General features: G+C 38.9%; 1 protein-coding gene across 1 annotated transcript in view; it reads right to left on the bottom strand.

Annotated features, from left to right (window-relative positions):
* Nucleotides 1-26,424, bottom strand: part of CNTLN (centlein) — a 133,158-nt gene that overhangs the window by 83,569 nt on the left and 23,165 nt on the right. Inside the window, exons 5-9 of the mRNA XM_053465893.1 lie at nucleotides 22,379-22,513; nucleotides 21,599-21,778; nucleotides 19,942-20,075; nucleotides 13,230-13,392; nucleotides 11,774-11,950 (exon numbers count right to left, since the gene is read on the bottom strand). Coding sequence (XP_053321868.1) covers nucleotides 11,774-11,950; nucleotides 13,230-13,392; nucleotides 19,942-20,075; nucleotides 21,599-21,778; nucleotides 22,379-22,513 — 789 coding nt within the window. The remainder of the gene's footprint in view (nucleotides 1-11,773; nucleotides 11,951-13,229; nucleotides 13,393-19,941; nucleotides 20,076-21,598; nucleotides 21,779-22,378; nucleotides 22,514-26,424) is intronic.

Raw genomic sequence — 26,424 nt, 5'->3', positions numbered from 1 at the left:
TATGCATTCCATAATAGCCCGTAATTATTAAAAACTGACAAGAAAGCTACGCCACCTGTGTTTATGTGAAGCCAGGTAATGGAAAAACAACAACGCTGTCATCACCTCTCAATTCCTGATTGCATTATCAAAACTGGAGCAGAGTTTGGCATCTGGGTGTGACCTTGTTAACTGCTAGGGTAATTAAGTTTATTCAGTGGGGAAAAGGGATGATAAATTATTAGCAAGAAGATTTTGTTCACATTTTATTAAATTGGCCTGTCAAAGGGTCGGCCAAATTACCAAGGGCCTCGTTTATTGGAGACCAGCCATATTGCCACATCTGTTACAATTATTTATAATTTCAGCAGTTGAAAACCAACTGAGTTAGGCATCCGCCATGTAAAGTAATTTACAAATTATCTGATGAGGGAGTGTTTTAGCTGCTCCCTCATTTCTAGCCAGCAGAAAGCCGCGCTGTAATTACAGAACACGATTAGGTTCTTTGGGGAACTTATCTTGCACTCGTAGCCGTAGCAAGATGCGGCAAGAACATATGGAGGAGCTTGTGCTTCTGCTCCCTGAAGCTCGTGACCCTCCTGCCGCTGAGCCCTTGAGTTGAATTTGAATGAGAGTGCCATGGCTAATGTTCTACACATGCACCATTTATGCCACAAAACAAATCGGATCACTGTTAATTATGAAGCAGCTATAATCAGGCCTTCACATCTGTGTAATGCGAGGCACAGTAGGCTGCATTCAAGTAATGTATGCCTACCTTTGGGTCACAAATTGAGAGCCATATTGCCTCGGTTGTAGTTTAGCAAAATCAAAGCAACTCCCTCTGATAAACGGACAAAACAAGGATATTTTTATCCAGCTGTTTTCTCCCTTCTTTCGCTGCTGTTTTTTATTTTTTTGGAACAAGAGCTTTCCTTTATCAGCTTTTGACCAGAGCAGTTAAAGCATATGGCAGAAGTTCATTAATGAACAGTATCACCAAGTGCTCTAATTTAATGAATCCACTTGAGCCATAAAAATCAGATAATGTTTATGCCTGTCATCCTTTTTTTTTTTCCCATCTCCAGAGTGAAATGAGAATACCGAATTTCCACTTGCCTTGGCCTGTGAATATATTTCCTAGATAACATGCACACTGTGCACCATATATAAATATATGTTGGTAGGAGCTATTTGCTCTTTTATAAAGATAATCTTGGTATTAAAGCAAGAGATGGCATCTATTTCAAGAATGCAGCCTGGCAGTCAAAAATAGTTTATTCAATGAAAATGCTTCCTTAAAGCTAACTAGCCAAATATGTTGCACCCAGATGGCAAACCAGCTACAGTTTAATTAATCCACCTTAAGTCACTGAGTGTTCAGCGTGGGTAATAACTATTTTAATTACCGCATGCAACAAAAAAATCTTTCAAGAAAACAACATTCTGGATCTTATTAGGAGAACAAAGGAGAACCTAAAGTAAGTGCAAAGGAAAGAGAAAACTCACGTTAATGTACTTATCTTATAATGTTTTACGAGAGCATAAGCATGCATACTATATAAATGAATAAAAGTGGATAATCTTCAAATTAATCCGCGAGTTACACATGCAGATACATAGGAAGCATGTGTGAGCAGATACAGAACTTCTACGATCTAGTTAATGAGTAAATTAAAGGGAAACAGTCAACAACCTTAATACATTACTAGTCGGCTTGTGACCCATAGCAAAATAATCAACATAAGACGGGCATTGGTGTTTTCCTTTATTGAGATATTCAACTGACTTAAACTTGAAGCGAATACCTTTTGTTGGGTCAACATTAAAGGTATACATTAACATAAGCTTTCAGGAGCTCAGAAATCTCTTCTTCAGAAGTAATTCTCTTTTTGTAGAGACATGTGAAGCCCTGAAAGCCTGTGTAACTCAACCTTTTGTGTATCTTGTGCATTTTGTTCTAGACAGCCATCCCATTAAATGCAACACTTGAGCTATGTGGGACTTCTTCCTCCTCCTGCTGGTCCCTTTGGCAATGAAGGAGAGTAGTTGCATGTTGCTCAAGTCACCAACTTATCAGCAGAGAAGACACTGGGTAAAACAAGTGATGTGCCTGGGCAATCGCAACTCCCATTGTTTTCAATGTGAAGAATAAACTGTGTATTGGAGACATATTTAAAAAGAAAATAGTGAGGGTATTAGCAGAGGCAAGCGAGGCAACTCCTTTATATTTGTTTTGCTATAGTTATAGTAGTTCCATACAGCCCTGTGCTCCTGGTATTAATAGTTATTTCCACTCAAGAAATACTGGAATAGTTAAAAAAAAAAAAAAAAAAATTACAATTGTTGGTAATATTCGCATGTTTTAAATGTTTTTTTTTTTTTTTTTTTTTAACCTGGTGACAAGTCTGACATATATCTAAAGCAAATCACCACTATAATTACTGATAACGTAGCAAAGGATGAAAAGTACGTACATAGGAGCAGCTTGCTATTATTCCTAAAGATGGACTTGTAACTTTTTTCTTGTAACGGTTGCTTTGCATCTGTGACCTCAACAGCGGAGAGAGCTCAGTGGGCTGTTTGAACTCAATAATCGATCTCATGCACATTTAGAGCAGTGACTCCCAACCTTTTTAGTAAGACTGCACATTTCACAGAGACTAATAATTCTACCGCACGCCCGTCTTTTCGGCTGTATTGATTACTTGGAAACATCAGATTTACTATGGTTATATTTCTACGAGATAGATTTGCAAGGACGTTGTATAGAAGGCCATTAAAGATAAGCAAAGTGCAACACAAAACAATAGAACAGAACAGGACAGGCAGCTTCTGCCTAACTCAGGCATAAAGAATGGCATTGCTCTGAATGTTCCATTTGGGCAATTTTGGCTACCAGGTTCTGTGCAGGCTGTAATGCAACACCGGACCTCAGAGCCACCCACAGGCAGTAGGTGACCACAAGCAGCTTGGGACAAAACAGTGCCTGGCTGATGCTTCATTGACCTTCGATCTCCCGAGCCAACCTACACAAAGACCTCAGGAAAACTGGCAGTGTAAAAAGTGCTTTTGACTCCTAGGTTAAAAAAACTGCTCACTATAAGACATGTCTGTTATACTAGCAATAAACATTTTATATGTCATCCAAGGTTAAATTTAATGTACTTTTGAAGAAACACTTAGTACGCAATAGTAGCATTATTATAAAATAGACATTACTGGAAAATATGCATAATTATAAGCTCCTGCTTTTAAAAATACTATGCTTGGTAACTCAATTATCTTACCTTGAATATGTATTATAGAAATTTGTGCCTTTATATCGAAATAGGTGCCTTTATACGAGCTATCTACAAAAGAGGCCGTTCAACATTTTAATATTTAGCAATCTAAACAATAAAACGTAGCTCGATATGGTTTCCTTGGATCTGCAAGTAAAATGAAGTCACATAGTCCATGTTCAAAATTAAAATGGGAAGGCATGGAACGGAGCCCTGGAAAATATCGACTGCCAATAAATGACATCACTACACAAAGTAAATTGGGTTTTTTTTATTAAAACCTCACATTCTCAGTGTCTATTGGAGATGATCCTGTATTTCCTTAATCAGCACACAACATTTTTTTGTGATCGTTAGCTCCAAAACCCCCAAAAAGGTGCATTCGCTTTTCAAGTCAACAGGTGTCAGTGGCTTTGTGGTTGAGTTCCAGTAAAACTGAGAATTTTATGAATCCTTATGGATATGACCATGGCTCCATGGCTAGTGTGGATCACTGACAAAGTCTCAGAGGGCTAATGTCTTTATGATATATCTCAAAACCAAGCTGTTTACATTTACACAGTACTTCCATCGTTTGGAAAGGTCCCTCAACCTCCCTTCTAGAGCTGACAGAGGGACAGTTTTACTTAATGTTAAAAGTAACACAGAATGACAAATTTACCGTATTTGCTCGATTATAAGAGCAAATGCTCAGAAAAATACCCTTTGTCTTATAATCGGGTCGTCTTATAATCAGACTTCAAATAGGTCTGACTATGAGACGACTAAGATCCAGATCCCCCGCAGCTGCAGGGGACCTGGATCCTCCTGTCTCCCCCTCGCCCCACTTACCGGTACTTCCAAGTCCCCGGTGTGTAGCTGGGGCAGCGTGTAGATGTCTACGCGATTCGCGTAGACAACTTCCGCTGCAGCAGGAAGGAGGTGTGGCTAGCAGCGGGGGTTGTCTGCGTCCATCGCGCAGACCTTCCCCAGCTGTCAGAGATCAGAGTTCCCCGCACCGGTGTTCATTCCACGCATCAAGTCCGTGCGGATCCGTGCAGATGAATATATAGGGAGGTGAGCTGGCTTTTGCATTTATTCAATTTTACATGACAGGGAAGTCAGAAGCACCGGTAAGTTTGGGGGGGGCGGGGGAGTGTTAAATGGGGGGCATAAGGCATTTCTGGAGGCAGAGTGCTCTGTGAAATGCCTTTTAACCCCCTTAATACCACTCTGCCTCCAGAAATGCCTTTTTAACCCTCTATATGACACTCTTCCCCATAATATGCCTTTTAACCCTCTAAATGCCAGAGTGGCATATAGGGGTATAAGGCATTTCTGGAGGCAGAGTGGCACATAGGGGGTCAAAAGGCATATCATGGGGCACAGTGGCATTTAGAGGGTTAAAAGGCATATCATGGGGCACAGTGGCATATAGGGGGTATAACACATTTATGGGGCAGATGTGCACAACTGGGGGGCAGGTTGGAAAATAGAAGGAAATAAAACCAAAATATTTTTCTCAATCATAGTTTTTATTACAAAAAATAGTTTAGATGAATTAACATTTACTGGTAAAACTTTTTTCCTATAGGGTCGTCTTATATTCAGGCTTTTTCTTTTTTTCCTAAATTAATATTCAGATTTGGGGGGTCGTCTTATAATCGAGCAAATACGGTAATTATTCACTATCATGACTTGACTTGTTAACCTTTGTCTCTTCCAAAAATACATATAGCCATTTTAGCCCGAGAGAAAAAGTTGATGCAGATTTATTTTGCAAACATCCTCCGCGGTTCTTCCAATAATTGGGCTTCCATGTAGAGACAATATTGGCACCATGACACTAAGTGCTTTTGGATGCCCATGGATGACATTTGTGACCATGTTACTGTTGTGTCATGTATTACGAACACATGTCAAAAGAGACAATAAAGCGCTGATGTTCCAGAATTACACTGTACAATACAAACAGAGACTGCAATTGTAGAAGACTATAGAGAAAAGAAGGTCTCATAACATTAAACACAAAGTCATGAAACATTAAAGGCATGTGCAAAACGCATCGCTAAAGAGCAACGCAAGAACTGGTTAAGTTATTAAACTTGCAATTCCCTCTCCATGTTCACACAGTATGATCCACTGATATGTTCAATACAATCCAGGCATCAAAGAAATATTATAATACCTGCTTCCACGTAATATTGATTGCCTAAAGATGCCTTATGGAAAATAGATTTGTTAGAAGATGGGTGAAACAGTCCAGTAAAACTTTCCAATACTAGTCAAAGAAGCAGTTACATGCACCCCAAGTTTATAAGAAGTCGTAAAACAGCCCCTCTAGCAATAAAGGATCACATACATGAATAAAATGCCTTGCTCCCATTATCTGCATGATTCAGAACTATAACATTATTCTATACTCTTTGTTTAATCTGGCAGCTTTAAAAAAACTAAGGCACAAATTTGGAATATGAGAACAGAATCTCCCTGCTATCACACACAAAACCCCCCCCAAAAAATAGGGGGAAGGGAGATACACTATTCACGATAAAACTTAACTTTTAATAATACTACACTATTAAAAAACAATAAAAAGATAAGGCAAGAGCAAACTTAAAGCTACTGAATTTTATGAACCATTTGTATCACCACATTAAATAGTATGAATTGCGACACTCTGAGGGGATTCCATCAAACCATCAAGTGAAGCAATCCCTGCAAGGTGAGACAAGATCTCTTTCCATAAAGCATAAGCCTGACACGCGTTTCGTCATTTTAGTATCAGCTCTGTAAAAAGAAACCGGAGACAATTTCAGGACAGGAAATCGTAACTGCATGATTTGCCACAATATGCAGCTTCACAGAGGTAAATTATATATATATATATATATATATATATATATATATATATATATATATATATATATATTATATATTATATATATATATATAGATAGATAGATAGATAGATAGATAGATAGATAGATAGATAGATAATGTGCAGTATATAAATATATAGATTGCGAAAAGGTTTTCTAATGATCAAATGCCTTTTTAAACTTTTATGAGCACAACATTAAATGATCTTCATCGAAGTTACAATAATGAAAAACAATCTATTTTAAGAAAAATGTATACATAAATGCTGGTAATTCCAAAGGGTTCACTTACTTTTTCTTGCCATAGTATTTATCGATTTGTTTTTGCTATTTATTCTGTTCACTCGCTTTGCATTTTGTTAAACGATACAAATAAACTGTTAACACGTCTATTCACTCTTACTTTACGGCAATTTTTACACATCTGCCTAAAACCAGACTGTATATATTGTGAAATTAAAAAAGTTCCGTTTTTATACATGCAATGCTACCTTTAATAGTAAAATAAAAACGACTGATCTTTAGATGGCTTTTTTTTCTACAATGTCCTGACAAATATTTAATTCCATTTGCTGTAATCCATTCTCAATGCCATCGCACACTTTGATAAAGATCTAGAGGTGAAAGTCTAAAAGGTTTAGTCCGCAGCACTTGTTGTGGGGTCCCAAACGCGCATGCCTTGAACATATTTTTTTACGTTGTGGTTCCCAGTGCTCCCTACTGATCAACTCTTTGAACATTTCAGCAGCAATTTTTTGCCGAGACGATTCCTGCCACGAATTACAGAGAAGAATTTAAAAAAGACTGCTGTACCAGTTGCAAGAGAATTATAAATCAGCTGAAAGCGTACACCTGTCAGATCTTCTATTACAAATAAAAATATATTCAATTCAAGTTAATTACACTGCTTCCGTGGATGCCTTCCCTACTAAACCAGTCTTTGATGTCAGCAGGTACTTGTACAAACTTAAGAAACAAGACAGCTAGACACTGGCTGCATTTGTTCAGTAAACACAATTAAATATTTATTAATCACACTGGTAAAAGTTATATTCAAAAGAGAATACATTTCCAAATAAAAGTTTTATGTAATATCTTGAAAAAATTCCAAGTTTATCTAGAGAGATCAAGTGTCATTTTTGGCTTCCTTCTCTATTATAGTCAGCGAGTTAAAATACATTAAAAAAAAGTCATAATAAATAAATATGTAATAAATAATGGTCAACATTTGTACATACATTCTTCCTTCATGAAAGAGTGATAAACTGCAGAAAGAGAATGAGCACTTGATGGACGCAAAGGATGTTGTTTGGTTGGCTATAAGTGGATGTCTGCCAACTAGGGAGTCTCAGCATGTGAGACCTTGTGGGGATGTGAAAAGCGTGTCATGTTTTTTGGAAACGTGGGAATGCAAAGCAAGTACGGAATAAGATGTGGTGGGTTGTTATGAGTTTTACGTATGAGGACTTTTTTTTGGTCTATGTGAGTTAGATAAAAGGGAAAAGGAGTGTGTTTTGGATGGTTATTAGTTGTGTAAAAGAAGCATTGTGGGATGTTAGGAATATGTATGTAATTAAGAAAGAAGTTTTGGATGTAGACTGATGTGTGCGCATGTTCCATGGGAGATTGTTTGTGAAATAGGTGCAGAGGAAGCCTGGGGGGTTGCCGGTGGCTAGATGTGTAGGTAGAAGTTTTGGTTGTAGGGTTGCAACTAACGATTATTTTAATAATCGATTAGTTGGCCGATTATTTTTTCGATTAATCGATTAATCGGACAAAAAAAAATGAATGTAAATTTTTCATTTATTTAAAATAATTTAATTTAATAAACAAATGATGTTAAATACAAACAGCAGAATAAAAAAAAACTTTGATAATACATTTCTTGTCTTTATTTCCCAACCAGCCCCCCAATATATGCACATTTGAGCCCAGGCTTGCTACGCTGCCTCCCAGACATGCCATGCTGCCCCCCCACATATGCCACTCCACGCTGCCTACCACAGCACTCCACGCTGCCTCCCACATATACCACACCACGCTGCCTCCCACATATGCCACTCCACGCTGCCTCCCACATCTGCCACTCCACGCTGCCTCCCACATATGCCACTCCACGCTGCCTCCCACATATGCCACTCCACGCTGCCTCCCACATATGCCACTCCACGCTGCCTCCCACATCTGCCACGCCACGCTGCCTCCCACATCTGCCACTCCACTCTACCCCCCACATGCCACTGTGCCTGATACGCCTTATACCCCCTGAAACACCACTCCATCCTCCCCAGACATGCCACCCTGCCCTCCCCACATATGCCACGCCATGCTGCCTCCCACATCTGCCACTCCACAATGCCTCCCACATATGCCACGCTGCCTCCCACATCTGCCACTCCACGCTGCCTCCCACATCTGCCACTCCACGCTGCCTCCCACATCTGCCACTGTGCCTGATACGCCTTATATCCCCTGATACCCCACTCCATCCTCCCCAGACATGCCACCCTGCCTCCCAGACATGCCACTTCTCTACCCCCAGATATGCCACTCTACCCCCAGATATGCCTTATACACCCTGATACACCACTCCGTCCTCCCCAGACATGCCACACTGCCCTCCCCACATATGCCTTATATACTGTATATGCCTTATACCCCCAGATATGTCACTTCACTGCCCCCAGGATTTAGATTCCCCTAAATTAACCCTAAACTCCCCATTAACCATAACTGCCCCTAAATTAACCCTTAACACCCCCTTAACCACAGCATCCCCTAAATTAACCCTAAAGACCCCATCAACCACAGCATCCCCTAAATTAACCCTAAACACACCATTAACCACAACTGCCTCAAATTAACCCCAAACACCCCATTAACCACAGCTGCTCCTAAATTAACATAACTGCCCCTAAATTAACCCTAAACACCCCACTAACCATAACTGCCCCTAAATTAACCCCCACCTCCCCTAACTTTCAGTAGCCCAAATATATATATATATATTACATACATATATACACATATACACACATTATATATATATATATATATATATATATACACACACATACATATACTTACAGTTAGATGAGTGTCACAGCCATGTGGTTCTGGCCTGGAGAAGGAAGGGGCGGGGCCAGTTGTCACAGTGATTACAGGGAGGGGGAGTAAGTAGGAGCTGCTGCTGTGAGACGGTGAGTCAGACTAAACGGATTATATAATGAGGGGGATTTTTCAGAGCGTTTGCTCTGAAAATACCCTCATTTTATAATCGATAATAATCGATTCAACTAATCGATAATGAAATTCGTTGCCAACGAATTTCATTATCGATTATTATCGATTTTATCGATTAGTTGTTGCAGCCCTATTTGGTTGATTATGAAGTCTGGGTTTTTTCCTTTTTTTCATGGTTTTGTATTTGCATTAGGGTAAGCTGGAGGGAAAGGATTAAGGAACAGCCTTGAGGTAAGTGTTTAGCGGGCTCGGTGAAGGTTAGTGATAGGTCCGCCGTTTGGTGGGAAGTTCATGGTGGAGGGATAGAGAGGGGTAGTGTATGTGTGTTTCTTTATTTTTTTTTTGGCTTTGCTGAAGTAATTTTTGGAAAATGTATCTTTTAATTTTGTATACATTTGTATATATTCTATATATCTAGTGTGTATTCTGCTGCCAAGCGCAGATATACCTGGTTGAAAGACTGTAAAATGATAACACCAGGTGAGAGAAAAGTCAATGGACATGCAGCAATCGGCAACGGTACTTTAATCCAGTACAACCAGAGACAACCAAAAATGGCAAGAAAAAAAAAAATAGGACTGGAAAGACCAGCGAGGAGATTAATCAAAGGACCTGTTAACAAAACTCCTCTCACCTGCATATACACAAGCTATACACAGTCTTAGCCAAGCCTGTGGAATGCCCTTAATCTTATGCACATGTTTATTATTTTTATAGAGAAGAGGAACATACTAAATTATATAAAAGTCATACCCTAGGATTGTACAGGTATGGGCTACAGAGTAGACACCACTGGAAGGACAAATCAAGCTTGCGATGACAGGATACCACAGACAGTTCAAGATGAGGTTCAAGACATAGCTCAAGACAGACAAGCTGTACAGCAGCTTAATAAACAAGTAGCCTTGTCACCATTACAATTAATAAAGGGATTTCATTTCACCCACACGCAGGAGGATCATCTCCCCCAGGAGTTAAAGCAGTAAAAATGGAGTAGCCTACAACTGTTTTTCCCTGTGTACTGAAAAAGCGAATGCTGAAAACATCTGTTATCACACATTTTGATTTGTGTAACACTTATATGCGCTTCTTGAGGAAAAAGGCACATGTTTGGACTAAGGAGTGTTTTGGAATATATATATATATAAATTATTTAGTGCCAAAAAATGATTGATTATATGATAGGACTAAAGCAATAAACTGCTAGACCTGTTAATGTCTCGCGGTGCATTGGTTTGATCACTCAGAAGTGTGCTGAGAGGCGGCATGGTAATCCTGGCTGACATTCTTTGCAGAGCTCCTGGGTTCTGCGATTTGCAGAAGCCAGGTAGGAGCGCAGCTGTATTTGCACTGCGTAAAGCAAGTCTCGATCTTTGTTCTCTTTTTAATCCCAATTTATGCCGTTCTTCTGGCACTGCCACTGCAAAAGGCCTCCGGATCTAGGTTGTTGGCATCGCCAGGAAGCAAACAAACAAGACAAATACATCTCTGAAATTCCTCTGTGAGCACTGTAATTCCCATCCACATCTCTTGATACCAAATCCTATTTTAACAGGTGGCTTTATTTAGGCATATTAAAAAGGAGAAAAAAAATGTGGACAAAATTAAAACAGATCAATGACATGCCTAAAAATCCTTAGTTCTCTTTTAGAAGTTTAATCACTATCCTGCCTCTCTTTAAGTGTAGACACCTTAGTATACTTTTTTTTTTGTTGTTGTTGTTTTTAATAGGAATCATAGCACTGGTCTATCTTCTACAGTAATATGGTACTGTACTCTTAATTCACTTCCATCCGACCAACCTCTTAAAGCAGACATCTCACAAAAAGTTCAGCTTCGATAATGTTAGTTTTTAAAGCAGAAAAACGCTAGCCGAGGTAGCCGAGTAACTGAACCTCTACCCTGAACTCGTACCCTTTCTACTCCTAAAGCTACCAGGAATCTGATCTCATAGAACTCACAGCTCCACAGACACCATGGGTATTCTTCTCCTTTCATGTTACAGAACCATGGAGCAGTTTAAGAGGTAACAATCGAGTTTGCAACTACTGGTTTCCTCTAACGCTACCAACATTTTCCAGGGAGTAAATGAATGCCTCATTGTTACCATGGATAGAAAAAAAAGATCTAAACTCTACAAAATCTGCTTGTTTAGGTAACCCAGAAAAGGGAAGCCAATTCTGAATTGTACCAGGAGCAAGGCGAAATGCCTAACGGGCCTCTGTTTGTATTGCACACAGCAATCTATTACTGGTACGTGTGCAGTTTGTAGCTTTATGCAGTCAAAAGGTTAAAACAAAATGTCAATATCCACTATAGGAAAAAACGGAACACACGTCTAATAATAATGCTGGCTTGGTGAACCACTCATGAAATATAAATACATTACTGTTCCTAATGCTGTACCTGAGGTTCTTGAGGTGGCCTGGGTAATGTGCTGAGGGCCTCTCGCAGCTTCCCTTGCAGTTGGCTAATCTGTTCTTCCTTCTGATGTAGCTGTTCTTTGAGAGCTATATTATTTTGCCGGAGCTGAGTCTCGTTGGACTTCAATGCGTCGTAACATGCATTCAAGTCATTGTAAAGCTGTTAGAAAGATAACAATAAATAAAGGAAGACCTATACCCAGATATTTAATAACTATTCCAGATGAAGCGTCTCCTCATAAGATACTTGTAAGCAGGAATAACTGAAAATATTGTCCCCTATGTTGAAATCTATTCAATACGTTATGTATTGCATGATATCAGAAAAGTACTTTAACCAGAAAAGTAAAAATAATCCTTTATACTTGCTCTCAATGGGTCAGGTCAAAAACAGGGATCAATAACACATGGCTCTTTAGTCTTTGTGGAAATATAAGTGTAAGGAAGTTTTAAAAATTACTGGTATGATGGTAGGTATATGGAACAGTCTACCAAAATAAGTGGTAAAGGCTAACGCAGCCGAGGAATTTAAGGTCTATCCTGAATCTAAGAAGAGACCAAGGATTGATTAAGGTTTTTACATCAGGAAGAAACTGGCAGATTAGACGGGCCAAATTGTTCTTCTCTGCCATCAATTCCAGCCTATGCATGGATTACAACAACCTATTGGCCACCCATTTGCCAAAATGGCATTTTCCGTTTCAGTGCTCTATTCTAGCCAATACTCATGTGACACTATGGGGTTATATTCAGAATTTGCTTCAAAACACTTTTTTAATACATGACGCTAGTAGAGAGGATGTTTATGTGTTAAAACAATTTGTTGCTTATGTTTTGTCAAAATGAATTGACACTTTTAAGACAAACATTTAACTTGGAAGGCCTTTTACCTTACAAAGCATGGCTGCGTTAGTAATGCAGTGGCGTTTATGGACTGTACCAGAAGGGAAGTTTGTCCACCACAACAAAAGAAATACTTTGACCTAACTTTTGGCCTTAATGAGTATAAGCTACGGAGGTGTTCGAATGTTACGACACCATAAATTCTCAGTCAACTGTCTGATGTGGCCTCCAGCGATTTCTTAGGTGTTCCCTAGAGGAACAGATTATGGATTAAAATTAGCCCTAGAACTATAAGAACAGCGGCCATTAATACGATATGCATGGGGCCACCATCTGGATTCACATGGCCACATGCTTACATTTTTGCAGCAAACCCCTGCATGTAATCCCATAGGCACTTGGAGGTGTAAGTGGGCACTGGGCATCTGACTAGTGTGTGCAATTGTCAGCCCGGGCCTGGTGTTCTCCCGGAGCCGATATCATATTTGTTTACAGCATATGAGCTATGCCAAAAATCCTTACAATTAGGAGAATTACAAGAGAAAAGATTTCAGTAATGGTGTTTCCATCGCGTAAGATTTATTGGCAGTACGTACTTTCTGGTACGAGATTGTTTCGGAGGTGTGGGCATCTTCCTGACTTCTCAGCACTTTCTGGGTATCCACATTGAGCGCTTGGAGCTGTTGGATGAGCTCAGCCTGCTGTGCTGCATGTTCATTGCTTTGCTTGTACAGATTCTGCAATTCCTGCAACTCCTTCCTGTGCCAGACAAAACAAGAAACCATGTGGGACAAACTAGTAAGAGGAGATACCATACCTACGTTACGCCTTTTACTACAAAACCAACTGCTATTTTGTAAAGTCATTTTATTATAGTATTGGTATTATTAATAAGACTGATTTTGTAGGCATCACATATACCCCTTTTAACTAGGGATGCTAATTACAATACATTTTCTTTACTGAAACATAAAGAAATAAAAATGTATTCAATGAAACAGACAATATATGGACATATGGGCAAACACAAACACAATATATCAAGAAGCTACAGTTGCAGACTGTTGTGAGTATTTTCTTTGTATCAATTATACTTATTCCTAATATCCCAGAAACCTACATATCTGCCCTGTTCATAGCTACTTTAAAAATTTAAACCAATCTCTGCATTATCCCTACAAGGTAATACTTATTACAGACATCTACCCCTCTGCTGGAATATCATTTAAATATTATAATATAGATACAGGCTACTAGGTTAAACCTCCATCCACTAATGAGGATCTCTCATACACCATACCTATATATCCTTTGCTAATGTTCTATGGTTGTAAGGGAAATTTATGCGATAGCTGTCGCAAACATTTGCATAAACAGTAACTTTATCATTAATTTTTTATGTTTCATGTAGATACTCATCTACTAATGATCCTCTATTTGAGAAGCTAGTTCCCGCAAACGAATCCTCTCGGAGGTCAGAACATTGTAATGTAAATACTGATGTCACAAATGGCGTCAAACATTTTTATATTAGCCACGTATTGTCAATACTCTGGCTTCACACTGAGGGATTCTGTTGTCAAGTTAAGCTATTACAGCCCTTAGTGTCCGAAGTCTGGCTACAGAATGCATCACATAATCACATGCAAATCAAACTGGAAAGAGAATTAAGGAAGGCCCATACAAAACTTTATGGCAAAACCTAATTAGCACACAATGGGGTTTATTTACTGAAAGAAGAGTTTGCAGGATAATTGTGTTTTAGCTTCTGACTTCACTATACGTAATAAAAGTCCAACCCCAATGAGCTTCTGATAAGCTTTGCGTGAGTAAACCGTTAAATCGGGGAAATTTCACCAAAGTCTCATTGTCCTTGAATAATTAATAAAAATAGTGGAATTAAGGGTAATAAACTAAAGAAAGAGTATATTGGTGCATTATGTCAGGGCTTGACAAACCCTGGGTTACTAGGCCACCATGGCAAATGGAGAACAGGCTCTATATAAGAGCCCTGAGCAGGACTGCTTTTTTAATCCTGCTCCCGCTGATTTTTTTCCCGCTCCCGCAATGTGTGTCCAATCCCGCCCGTTCCCGCCACATATGTGGTCAATCCCGCCTGCTCCCACCACATATGTGGCCAATCCCGCCCGCTCCCGCCACATATGTGGCCAATCCCGCCGGCTCCCGCCACATATGTGGCCAATCACGCTCACCTCCTTACCTGAACTGCAGATTTCCCCGCGCAGTCCCGCAAGGTTGCCTTCGTTTTGCTCCCTCACAGCGTCTCTTCTCTTTTTCTGCCCAGGAACACAACAGAGTCACAGGAAGGGACGTCACATCACGTGACTCCGCTGTGTTCCTGGGCGGAGCAAGAGAAGAGACGCTGTGAGGGAGGAACACGAAGGCAGCCTTGCGGGACTGCAGGATTACCAAGACCCACGGGTACAGTGTGTGACTGCCTGCAACACCAGGAAGACCACCCGCAAGTTTTTTTCCCGTGGGACCCACATCCCAATGCAGTCCTCTACCCTATATCTTGTTTTTCCCATTCTGTGTGTGCCAGCAGGTGGCGAGTGCTCAGAGGGGTAACAGCAGCAGCAGATCTTAACTCCCTTCATTGCGTCTGGACAGAAATTGGTCAAGTTACCATAATACTTTGTATGTTCTCTGCTTCTATAGAGGCTATCACTGTTTGGTTGTGCTAGAATTCTAGGCTCACATAATCGGGTTTTTCTTTTCTAACAAAAAAACATAATTGAGACTAAAAAGTCATATGCAAGATTTAAAAGAAAATGTGGATTTTTGTTGTGATGTTTAAATCCCATTCAATTGCTTTAAGGCATACTATCAAACACAGTCTATGTTTGAGGAAAGCCTTATATTTAGCACCAGAAATAATATATTCATTCAGTTTTAACTCCACTGTTTCTATTCTTGACTGCAGACAACGCAGCCAGGAACAGATACAATAAGGTATTGTTAAACATGTGCTGCTCCCATCCTGTTAAGTTTTGTGTTGAAGATGTGAAAACGCAGATGTTCTCCCAAACAACTAGCTTTCTTTCTTATAGCCTTAAGTATTTTCTTTCCAATGCGAAAGGACACATAGCGTTTGCTGCAAAAATTATTAGATACACATTTAAATAGGTGTCTAGGAGCAAGTAGCATATGGAATTAGTCCTGTTATAAATATGTTGCAAATTCTGCTCTCTTCGACGCATGTTCAAAAATATGCAGCAGTGACTACAGTAAAAAGTGTGTTATATATACTGTGTGTGTATATATTCTATGAATATATAATATAATTAACTACAGAGTATAAGTACTCCAAGACTACCCTCAAACTATTTACATGAGGTGTCCCAGTCGGTGCAGTCACTGTTTACCTGGTAAGACTTTGGCGTGTGTGTATATTTGCTATCATGCATAAAACATGTTAAATATATACACATTAGGGGCTGTGTACAATGCCTAGGCAAAGTATGTAATAAAAGGGAAATAAATAATCAGGTTATCAAACACAGAAATGTTAAACAGAAAAGGATATTATTATTATTATAAATGTATTTTATGGTTTCCAGGTCCTCCCAAGCGACCATTGTGATTTAATTCTTTGCCTGTTGGTTATACTCACATACAGTGATACAAATATTGAATCTTTACATGATGTCACCGAAAGTGCTTTTACTTAAGAGACAACTTCTCTCAATAAAGGTTAGTAAAGGAGGCCTTCTGACACATTAATTTAGAGTGTGCTTTCTACTCTTCCTTTTTTTAAAGCTCCATTGACCTGCAAAAAATGTCACCAAACGTCAATACTCAGTGGGGAACCGTATCTGCGAAATCATTAAATACCATTAGAGCCAAATGGATATGTCCTGGATGTTGGTACCTCTGCTGCTGATAAATGAATAAAAGGAACAGGGAGGTCATTGCGTGTGTGTGTGTGTGTGTATATATATATATATATATATATATATATATTATACATACATACATACATACACACACAGATGCATAATTGGTATTCCTAAGCAAAGGTAGATCTCAAATTTGGCATGGGGAAAACATCTAGGTATTTTCCAATGAGGGTGAGTTAACGCTGATATTTAGGACCCAAATAATTCACCTTAAACATAAGACCAGTTAGATGCAAATGTTCAAATGCGCATAGCATATACTCAGACGAGAGTATTCATAGAGCAGACGTGGCATGCGTTCTCTAGAGTTCCATGGTGGACCTAGCTTAAAAGTACAACTTGTCAAAGTAAATAAGAGGCAAGATCGTCCAAGGTTTAAAGTACTTTCACGAGCTGCCAATGCGGAAAGGTGACTCCTCTGGGCACAACCATAAGTTAACCCCTACTCAGCCTTAGGCAATAACTATGGATACCAGAACTTAACATTACTATTAGACACTTTCAGAACAAGTGTGGTTATGTACAAAAAAGTGATTCTTTAACACCATGGCAATCAATGGAATAGTCTAATCAGAGGGAATATGGCATCGCTTGCTACTGTATGATGATTAGACCACTTTTCAAACTAAGCACCAGAATTTTTATATCTACATACACACGCACACATATATATATATATATATATATATATATATATATATATATATATATATATATATATATATATTACACACACACCACCATTCCATCTAATGTTCTTTATAAACTGGGCATTCACAGATATCACATCCATATGTATAGAAAACTCACCAGTATTTACAAGACGAATATTGTAAAGAAAAATTTACAATGTCATAATTTGCAGTAAAAGCACTGAAACAAAAAAAAATAAAACGGTATGCTATATATAGTCAAGCGAGGGCTGCTTACGAGGGAATTGTAAGGAAGAAAAACATTTCTTGCACTGGATCCTCATGTGAAATGATCTTTAGATATGTTGTAAAAGTCATTGGCTTTTGATCTTGAGCCACTATAGGCCGTTCATACTGTTGATCAAGTCATTGCTTCGCTGTGCAAGTGAACTTTCTCAGAGAGCAGTCATTACGTTCTACAAAGCAGAAGAGCAGCCAAACAGCGGGGCACTGTATCTACTCGCAGGAAAGCTGTCAAATCAGGCCGCTTTAATGGAAATCTGCACAAAAGGCATTTGGAAAATGCTTAGCACTATGGAAGATCTAGTTTTAACATGAGGTTGTAAAAGCTTTACGTTGTTATGGTTGATGACTAAATAAAGACATGAACAGTGCCTTTACTCCTGCAAGAAATGCACAGAAGCATTCTACTAACCAGCATCTTAACTCTTTAAGTATTTGTAATTTACAGCTTGCATGCGCTCCTTTGTTTGGCTGTGCCCTACACTTTCAGTACAGGAAGTAAGAAAGAAGGAAGCAGGTGATATAAAAGTGATGTTTGCCTAGAAAAAATAGTAATATAGAAGTAGGATAGTCATAAAAGAGTGGGGTTAATGTAGGAAGAGTGAGGTAGCAGTGACAATGGTTAAATTCAGGCTGAAAGCGCAATATAGCATGGCAGATGACATGGTGTACAAAATATTGGTATTTTCAGCTGGTATTTGTATTTACTATGGTGTATTTATCAAGACAATAATTTCCTGATAGATAAATGCAAAGTACATAGATAAATGGAAAGTTATGCATTATGGTAATGAATAATAAAATTGCAACCTATACTAAGAATAGGATATCCCCGGGGAAAACTACCAGTTTGAAGGATTTAGGACTAACGGTAGACAACAGACTTGACAACAGTGCACAATGCCAGCAAGCAGCTGCAAAGGCCAATAAGGTCTCTGCATGCATAAAAAGAGGTATTGATTCACGGGAGGAGGATATCATCTTGCCTCTTTACAGGTCAATGGTAAGGCCTCACCGGTGAATATGGGCACCGGTCCTTTAAAAGGACATTAGGGTTACAAAATGAATAAGGGGATTGGAAGATATCAGGTATGAAAAAGTTAAAATTATATACACTGATTTAACAGCGTCTTAGAGGGTATATGATAACATTATTTAAATATATGCAGGGCCAATATAAAGCGCTCTCCAGTGATCTGTTTATTAACAGAAATGTACAAAGAACAAGAGGTCACCCTCTGAGACTTGGAGAGCGGAGATTTCATAGACGACAAAGGAAGGGATTCTTTACAGTGAGGACAATAAAGGTATGGAATTCACTGCCGAGGGAGGGGGTGTTATCAGATACATTATTGCAAAAAGGGGTCTGGATATTGTTTTAGAAAGGCATGACATACAGGGCTATAAATAGAATTAATATTTTAGAGCTTCTTGATCCAAGGAGAAATCCAATTGCCTTTTGGAGTCAAAAAAGAATTTATCAATTCCAAGTAGCTTAATAAGGGTTTTTTTGCCTTCTTTTGGATCAAGAGTAGGAAGGTTAGGTAGAAGGGTTGAACTTGATGCAACTACTATGTACTACATATGCACTTTTACTACTATATTTATTAACACAAGGTCATTCTCCTTTGACAGATATACAGATTCAGATTTTTCATATATCGGCGATGGATTAGAGGCAAAAAACACACAAATAATACGTCTGGGAAATACTGTGTATGCTATATTTAAAACTCGCGATGACAAAACGTCTTAAGTGGGTTGTGTAATCTAAAGCACCACAACTTTAGGATTTGTTTAATTCTCTGACGTTTTGTAAAGCGTTCTAGAAAGAAAAGGTAGCCATGCAAAAGCACTTGCTATTAGTCAAAGTAACGCTCAAAGAATGGATGGTAAGAATGTTATGGGCTGGGAATAGGTAAAGGGAACAACAGGCTTACAATCATACTGCAGGCAAATTGAATATTAAAAAGTATGAGATTATATACCTAAAACCATAATCTCTCTTCCAGCATTTCTTTAGACCTTTTCCCTATGTGATCTGCAACTGACTCAGAGAACTTCCCTTTTTTAAGATCTGCGGAAAGGAGACTGCTTCTAACTGATCCCTATAAGCCATACATACAATTTATGCATTTTCTGTAATTGTAATCAGTTCAAAGCTGTCAAAATGCCCTAAATGCTGATATATATATATATATATATATATATATATATATATATATATATATACATACAAAATTAGCTGTAATAAACTAAAAGAAGTATCTAGGTGGAACAGAGAGTTTTTGTGATATTGTGACTGTATTAGTATGAATACAGCTAAAACGTACTCATCGTCATCCATGTAACAACATATTTACCAAATAACAATGAGGACATCAAGTCAGAGGGAGACCGTAGACAGTCTGAAGCAAATGATTAGTGAAGATACGACAGTGTGCACGTCTTACCGAAGCCTTGTCGATTCTACCTCTCTCTGTGTGAGTTCTGTCTGTTTTATGGCAACTTGTGACGACAGCGAATTGATTTTGTTGTGCATATCCTCCATCTGCCATCTTGCCCCTTGTAAATTAACTTCCAGATCCTGTAGTAACAAAAAAAAAATATTTTGTCATTCAAAAGGGTCAATAAATGACAATACTGATGGAATGTTCCATCTTTCTCGTACGTCACCAACTTAAGGTAGTTTCGCTGGTTATGATTTAAGATTCTTTTTGTTCTTTAAAAAAAAAATAAAGGATGTGTATTACATATAAAAGTAAAACATTGTAAAAGGCAGTGCAGAAAGTTAAGAGATGGGAAAACAAGGTGAAATTTGGCTGGGTACTAGTACAAGTAAAAATACATTTTGGAGGGATGTCCAGTTCTTGGTAATGTGTCTGTTGTGCCTTATTGTCTCCACTTGATGATGACTGTCTTCACTGGGTTCCATGGTCTATCTAATGCTTTGGAAATTATTTAGTACCCTTCTCCTGACTGATATCTTTCAACAATGAGATCCCTCTGATGCTTTGGAAGCTCTCTGCAGACCATGGCTTTTGCTCTGAGATGCAACTAAGCAAATGTCAGGTAAATCCTACTAGAACAGCTGAACTTTATTTGTGATTAATCAGAGTCACTGTAAATGGTGGCAGGTGTGTAATAACTTCTATTTAACATATACGTGAACGTGATTGGTTAATTCTGAACACAGCCACAGCCCCAGTTATAAGAGGGTGTGCACACTTATGTAACCAGGTTATTGTTCATGGTATAGGTTAGTTAAAGGTGGAAACCCAGGGTGTGTAGACTTTTAATATCCACTGTGTGTATATATATATATATATATATACACACACACACACACACACACACACACACTGACTAACTGCATAATAGATACCAAAAATGTTACAATACATGTATTCCTGTAAAATACTGTTTTACCATTCCACTAATGTGTATTTGTTCTTTAAAAATTTTTTCTTTAAAATGCCACCAAACTTTTAGTTTGCAGCCTATAATCAAGCTAATGCAGTATATATTATATATATATATATATACACATACACATACACATACATACACACACTTCACCAAATCTCGAGAGCAAGTCTGTCTACATTAAACCACAAGTGTGGCAAACATATGTGGTCACAGAAGGGAATCTGTAACATGTGAACCATACGTGTGTCTTGGGAAAATATGGCTGATGTGGTCAAATTATTTTGTTTTGGGGGGAAAAAAGTCTATGAAAAATCAACTAGATGAGCCAATTTGGAAAAAAATAATCTAAACTTTTAAATTGTATCCAAAATATTAAACACATGTTTATATTGGTGCAATCACACTTTAACATATTCTTTAGGTTTTCATGTGAGGGAGAAGTCTGTTACACTGTTTAATGATCAGACTTTAGGATGGCTATTTGATGTCAGTTTCCTGCTTTGGGGCATCAATTTTTAAAGAGCTGTGGGTTTTAAGTGTAGGAATTTAAATGAATGCTGGTCCCCACTGGCGTGTTTGAATACATAAGTTGTTATCACAGCAAATAATGAGAGGCATAAGTGCACGGCAGAATGGAGTTTGGAAAATCATGTGAGGGAAGGCAGGGCTTGTTCTCTGTACCTTTATTTTGGCATCAACGGCAGATTTTTCTCCTCTCCACTGTACTTCCTGTTTCCTTGTCCTATCCAGGTCATTCAGCAGTTCATCAAATCTTTTGCTCAAATCCTCCTTTTCCCGCTCGATATTTCTTAAAATGACTTCTCCCTGCTCCTCGTTCTTTTTCGCATTCTCTTTAAAGCTCTGTTTATTAAAAAAAAAAAACTTTACATTTGCATAATAATTACTGTACACAATTAACAGAAAATTCCTGTCCGAGTGATAATGGCCATCACGTTTACATGATGCTCTCGGATAAAACCGGCCATCAGGCGTTCAGGTGGAAAAGAATGTTTTTTTCTCCCCCTTTCTTTTTAACGTCTTGACAGTTCTGATGAGCGCGCATTTGCGAAGGAATCCTTTAATTGATCAAGTTGCCTTTGATGATGTCCCCAGCTATTTTTGAGACCCACGCAGACACATCGCTCCAGACCTCGGCTTTATCAATTAATAATCCCAGTCCCATCAGTGTGTAATTAAAAGAAGCCACATAGTCACACTACTTTCGCTCGCTTCATATCTATCATTAACTATTTATCTGAGAAGTTCTTCGCCTCAGATTTTAAGCTTTAAAGACATCTTACTTGGCGCTCACTGTCTTGAGAAAGAGCTGCAAAGCAGACTAGGCCTCGGGCTATTTCTCCGTAACATATGTCCCATTCTGTGACACACTTCATGGCACGGCTCGAAGCACAGTACTTCACAGCATGACAGCTGTACAAAAATATGTACAAGACAATGTACCTTAAGTTCCTGACTTTTATCTTTTAATATTTCTTGGAGGTCATTCAACTCCTTCTTGAGAAGCGTATTTTCTTCATCGACAGCTATCTTTCTTTGCACAAGGTTGTTTATCTCCTGCTGCTGTCCTGATGTTCTCTGTAGAATAAAAAAAAGAGAGATTAAATTTATATATAAAGATCAACGTGGCTGTGGTACCGCTTATCGTTTGAACTTGTCAGATTTACTCGTGAATAAAAACAAAAAAATGCAAGCATCCCATTTACTATATGTAGCCCCAAAACGGCTTGAAGCTGCTGCCAAACCCTTACTCATTGACAGAAAATTAAGATAATCCTACCAACAGTATTTTGTGGATTAAAACCATGTGTCATTAGACTGTAAGACGTCAATAGGCATAACATTGAAAGGGAGAAAACTAGGGCTGAAACAACTAATCGATAAAATCGATAATAATCGATAATGAAAATCGTTGTCAACGAATTTCATCATCGATTAATCGGATCGATTTTTATCGATTATAAAAAGAGGTTTTTTTCAGAGCAAATGCTCTGAAAAACTCCTCTCCTTATATAATCCGACCTCAACAGAGATCGGATTATAACACCGGAATCCAGATCCCCCGCAACGCTGCAGGGGACCTGGATTCCCCTCACTGTCATCCGGTCTCTCACTTCCGTCTCTCTCCCCCTCCCATACATCACTCTGCCTCTCTACCCGGCACCGTTACTGACAGGCACTTTCCCTGCAGCTTCATAGAAGCCTCAGTGTAAGTGAAGGTGAGTAACGGAGTCTGTCTGTGCGATGCAAACCCCCACCGGCTGACAGAGAATCATCCTCTCTGATAGCCGGTGAGGGTCTGCATCGCACAGACAGACTCCGTTACTGCCCTTCACTTACACTGTGGCTTCTATGAAGCTGCAGTGAAAGTGCCTTCAGTAACGGAGCCGGGTAGAGAGGCAGAGCGGTGTATGGGAGGGGGGAGGAGTCAGAGGGGTGTATGGGAGCCACCCTCCAATACACCACTCTGGCTCCTCCCCCTCTCATACGCCACTCTGCCTCTCTACCCGGCTCCCTTGTGTCTTGTCAGAAACGGAGGTTCACAGGAGGCAGAGTGGAGTATGGGAGGGGGGAGGAGGCAAAGTGATGTATGGGAGGGGGAGGAGCCAACGTGATGTATGGGAGGAGGCAGAGTGGAGTATGGGAGGAGCCAGAATAGAGTATGGGAGGGGGAGGAGCCAGAGTGGTGTATGGGAGGAGGCAGAGTGGAGTATGGGAGGGGGAGGAGCCAAAGTGATGTATGGGAGGGGAGGAGGCAGAGTGGTATATGGGAGGGGGAGGAGGCAGAGTGGTGTATGGGAGGGGGGAGGAGGCAGAGTGGAGTATGACAGGGGGAGGAGCCAGAGTGGTGTTTGGGAGGGGGAGGAGCCAGAGTGGTGTATGGGAGGGGAGGAGCCAGAGTGGTGTATGGGAGGGGAGGACCCAGAGTGGTGTATGGGAGGGGGAGGAGCCAGAGTGGTGTATGGGTGAGTTATAGTGGTGTATGGGGGGTATTATGAATTTTTAGGGCATATAGGGGGTATAAGGCATATGGATATTAGGCATATCAGGGGGGCATAAACATATCTGGGGGTAAAAGGTATATCAGGGGGCTCAGTGGCATATAGGGGGTATAAGACATCGATATTAGGCATATCAGGGGGGCATAAAACAAATCTGGGGGTAAAAGGTATATCAGGGGGCTCAGTTGCATATCACTGGCATATAAGGAGTATAAGGCATATCAGGGGCACAGTGGCATATCAGGGGGCATAGTGGAATCTGGCATATAAGAGGTATAAGGCATATATGGGGCAGAGTGGCAAGCTGGGGGTCAGATGTGCATAACTGGGGGCAGTTTGGTAAATAAAAAAATTTAAACAAGGCTTTTTTCTCAGTTTTTATTAAATATGAAAAATAGTTAACATATGAATTAATATTTAATAATAACTTTGTATTAAAACCTAGTTTGAGAAACACCGTGTTTGGGTTCTTGTAGCTTTTATTATTATGTCAGTAAAATAAGAAGGTGAATAGAGAGAGGCCATTGCAATAAAGAGATGAAAGTGTAAATTGTACGTTTTTTATTGCAATTTTTCTTCAATTTAAAATAATGTATTTTTTTATCCGATTAATCGATTAATCGACAAAATAATCGGCCAACTAATCGATTATTAAAATAATCGTTAGTTGCAGCCCTAGAGAAAACCAAGTGGTTTGGTAGTATAAACGTGCAGAAGTCAGGCGAGTCCAACCAGGGAGGTGAGATGTTAGTTTGATGTTGTGGCATAGACGCCCCGCAAATATTGAGCATACTAATAATGAGGTCCAAGGATGGCCACAACATTAACCATTAAAGTGGCAATTGGGGGGGGGGGCAATAACTTTTTCTATTCTTTTAATACTGCATATAGACTCTTTTATGGTCAACTGATTATTCTTATGATTTAGTAACCACATTTTTTTTATTATTATTAGAAAATCCTACTTTGCTTTACTTACCAAAGTGTTTTTTGTTATAATCAAGAATCACAGAGAAACCTTGCATTTAAAAATAAAGATAATGTGTGCTTAAACGTGGATTCCAGAGTATTTTAATTCAAAGGGAAAACAAAGATTCAATATAGATTTGCGCATCCATAAAAATATTTCAAGTCTAGATAATGAGAAAAGCTAGCACTGTTTTAAACGCCACTGGAGAATAATTGCTTGATAAGGTTTTAAAATGTTACAAGGTCTAGGACAAACAGATTAGCATTAGTCTCTTCAGATCAAAACGGAAAGCTAATTAAATATTATTAAAAGTTCTCATCGCGGTATGAAGTTTACATGCTTCAATTTCTGTCATAATCAAGAGGAAATTGAATCCTGTTGATTTACTGTATAAACAGTTTGCTGGTCCACAAAGTGCCTGCAAGGGGAATACCATATTAGTTCGGTATAACGATGTATACCGGTGTGCATTTTCCATTTATTAGACACTAAATAAAACAGTTTCAGGGTTTACAGCCACATTGCTGCCAGTAATACAGCTTTCGCCAAGCAATTCTCACAACTCTCATCACACCACAGGCTGGCGACTCAACGTGGGAGTTGTTATTCAGCAACAGCTGATCAGTTAAAAAAAAGTATTTGTTCTAAAATGGGTTTAAATTTGGGAAGATGATTTAAATTACAGTTATGGATTCCTACCATGTCCAGAGAATGTTCAACTGATATTTGGCAATGCCCTACATTAACAGAAAAAGGTAACATGTTCCTAGCCTGTTCAAATAGCACACATGTTGGCTGCGTAGATCGTTGGTGCTATATAAATAAAAGATAATAATAATAATAATGTAGGAACGGGCAGAACAAAAGACAGATGGGTAGCTCAAGATTAATATAGTTTGGCTTTAAATCGCATGAGAGTCCCACTGATTCAGCCCCTTGGTAAACAATATAGGCATGAAAAAATTAGATAGGACTCTCCAAACTAGGGGTACTTTGACACAGCAACATAGCAATATATGAAGGAATCCACAATATTTATGCCGTAGATAGGTGTTTTCTGAATGGTGTTCACTGGCTAAAATGTAAGGCTATTTACTGTCTTACTCAATGTTTATAAAGCAATATTAAAAACTTCAAAGTAACTTTACCAATATACAAAAAAGGCCTTTTCATGGCCCATACTGTTTCAAAAACAATTAAAATGTGTATAATTAGTCTGTACAACCACTTCTAGTGTAACAAGTACAAATGAATTATTAAATATAGTAAGCATTCATAAATAGACCCACTTCGACTAGAACAACTAACAACTGTTATGCATGATCCCCTGGACAGATTTATGTCGTCTCATTAAAAATTAATTTGGATCATCACAGTGTGTTTGTCCACCTGCATAAGATTATAGAAATGAGAACAGAAAAAAAGTCTAATTCATCTGGAATGCAGTAATGTAGGCTTATATGCCTTCAGGAAAAAACAACTGAGATAATAACAAACTGACATCATGTACGACTGGC

This window comes from Spea bombifrons, chromosome 1 (assembly GCF_027358695.1).
Source record: "Spea bombifrons isolate aSpeBom1 chromosome 1, aSpeBom1.2.pri, whole genome shotgun sequence".
NCBI lineage: Eukaryota > Metazoa > Chordata > Amphibia > Anura > Pelobatidae > Spea > Spea bombifrons.
The sequence above is the reverse complement of the archived record's forward strand: the minus strand, read 5'-3'. Positions and strand labels throughout refer to the sequence as shown.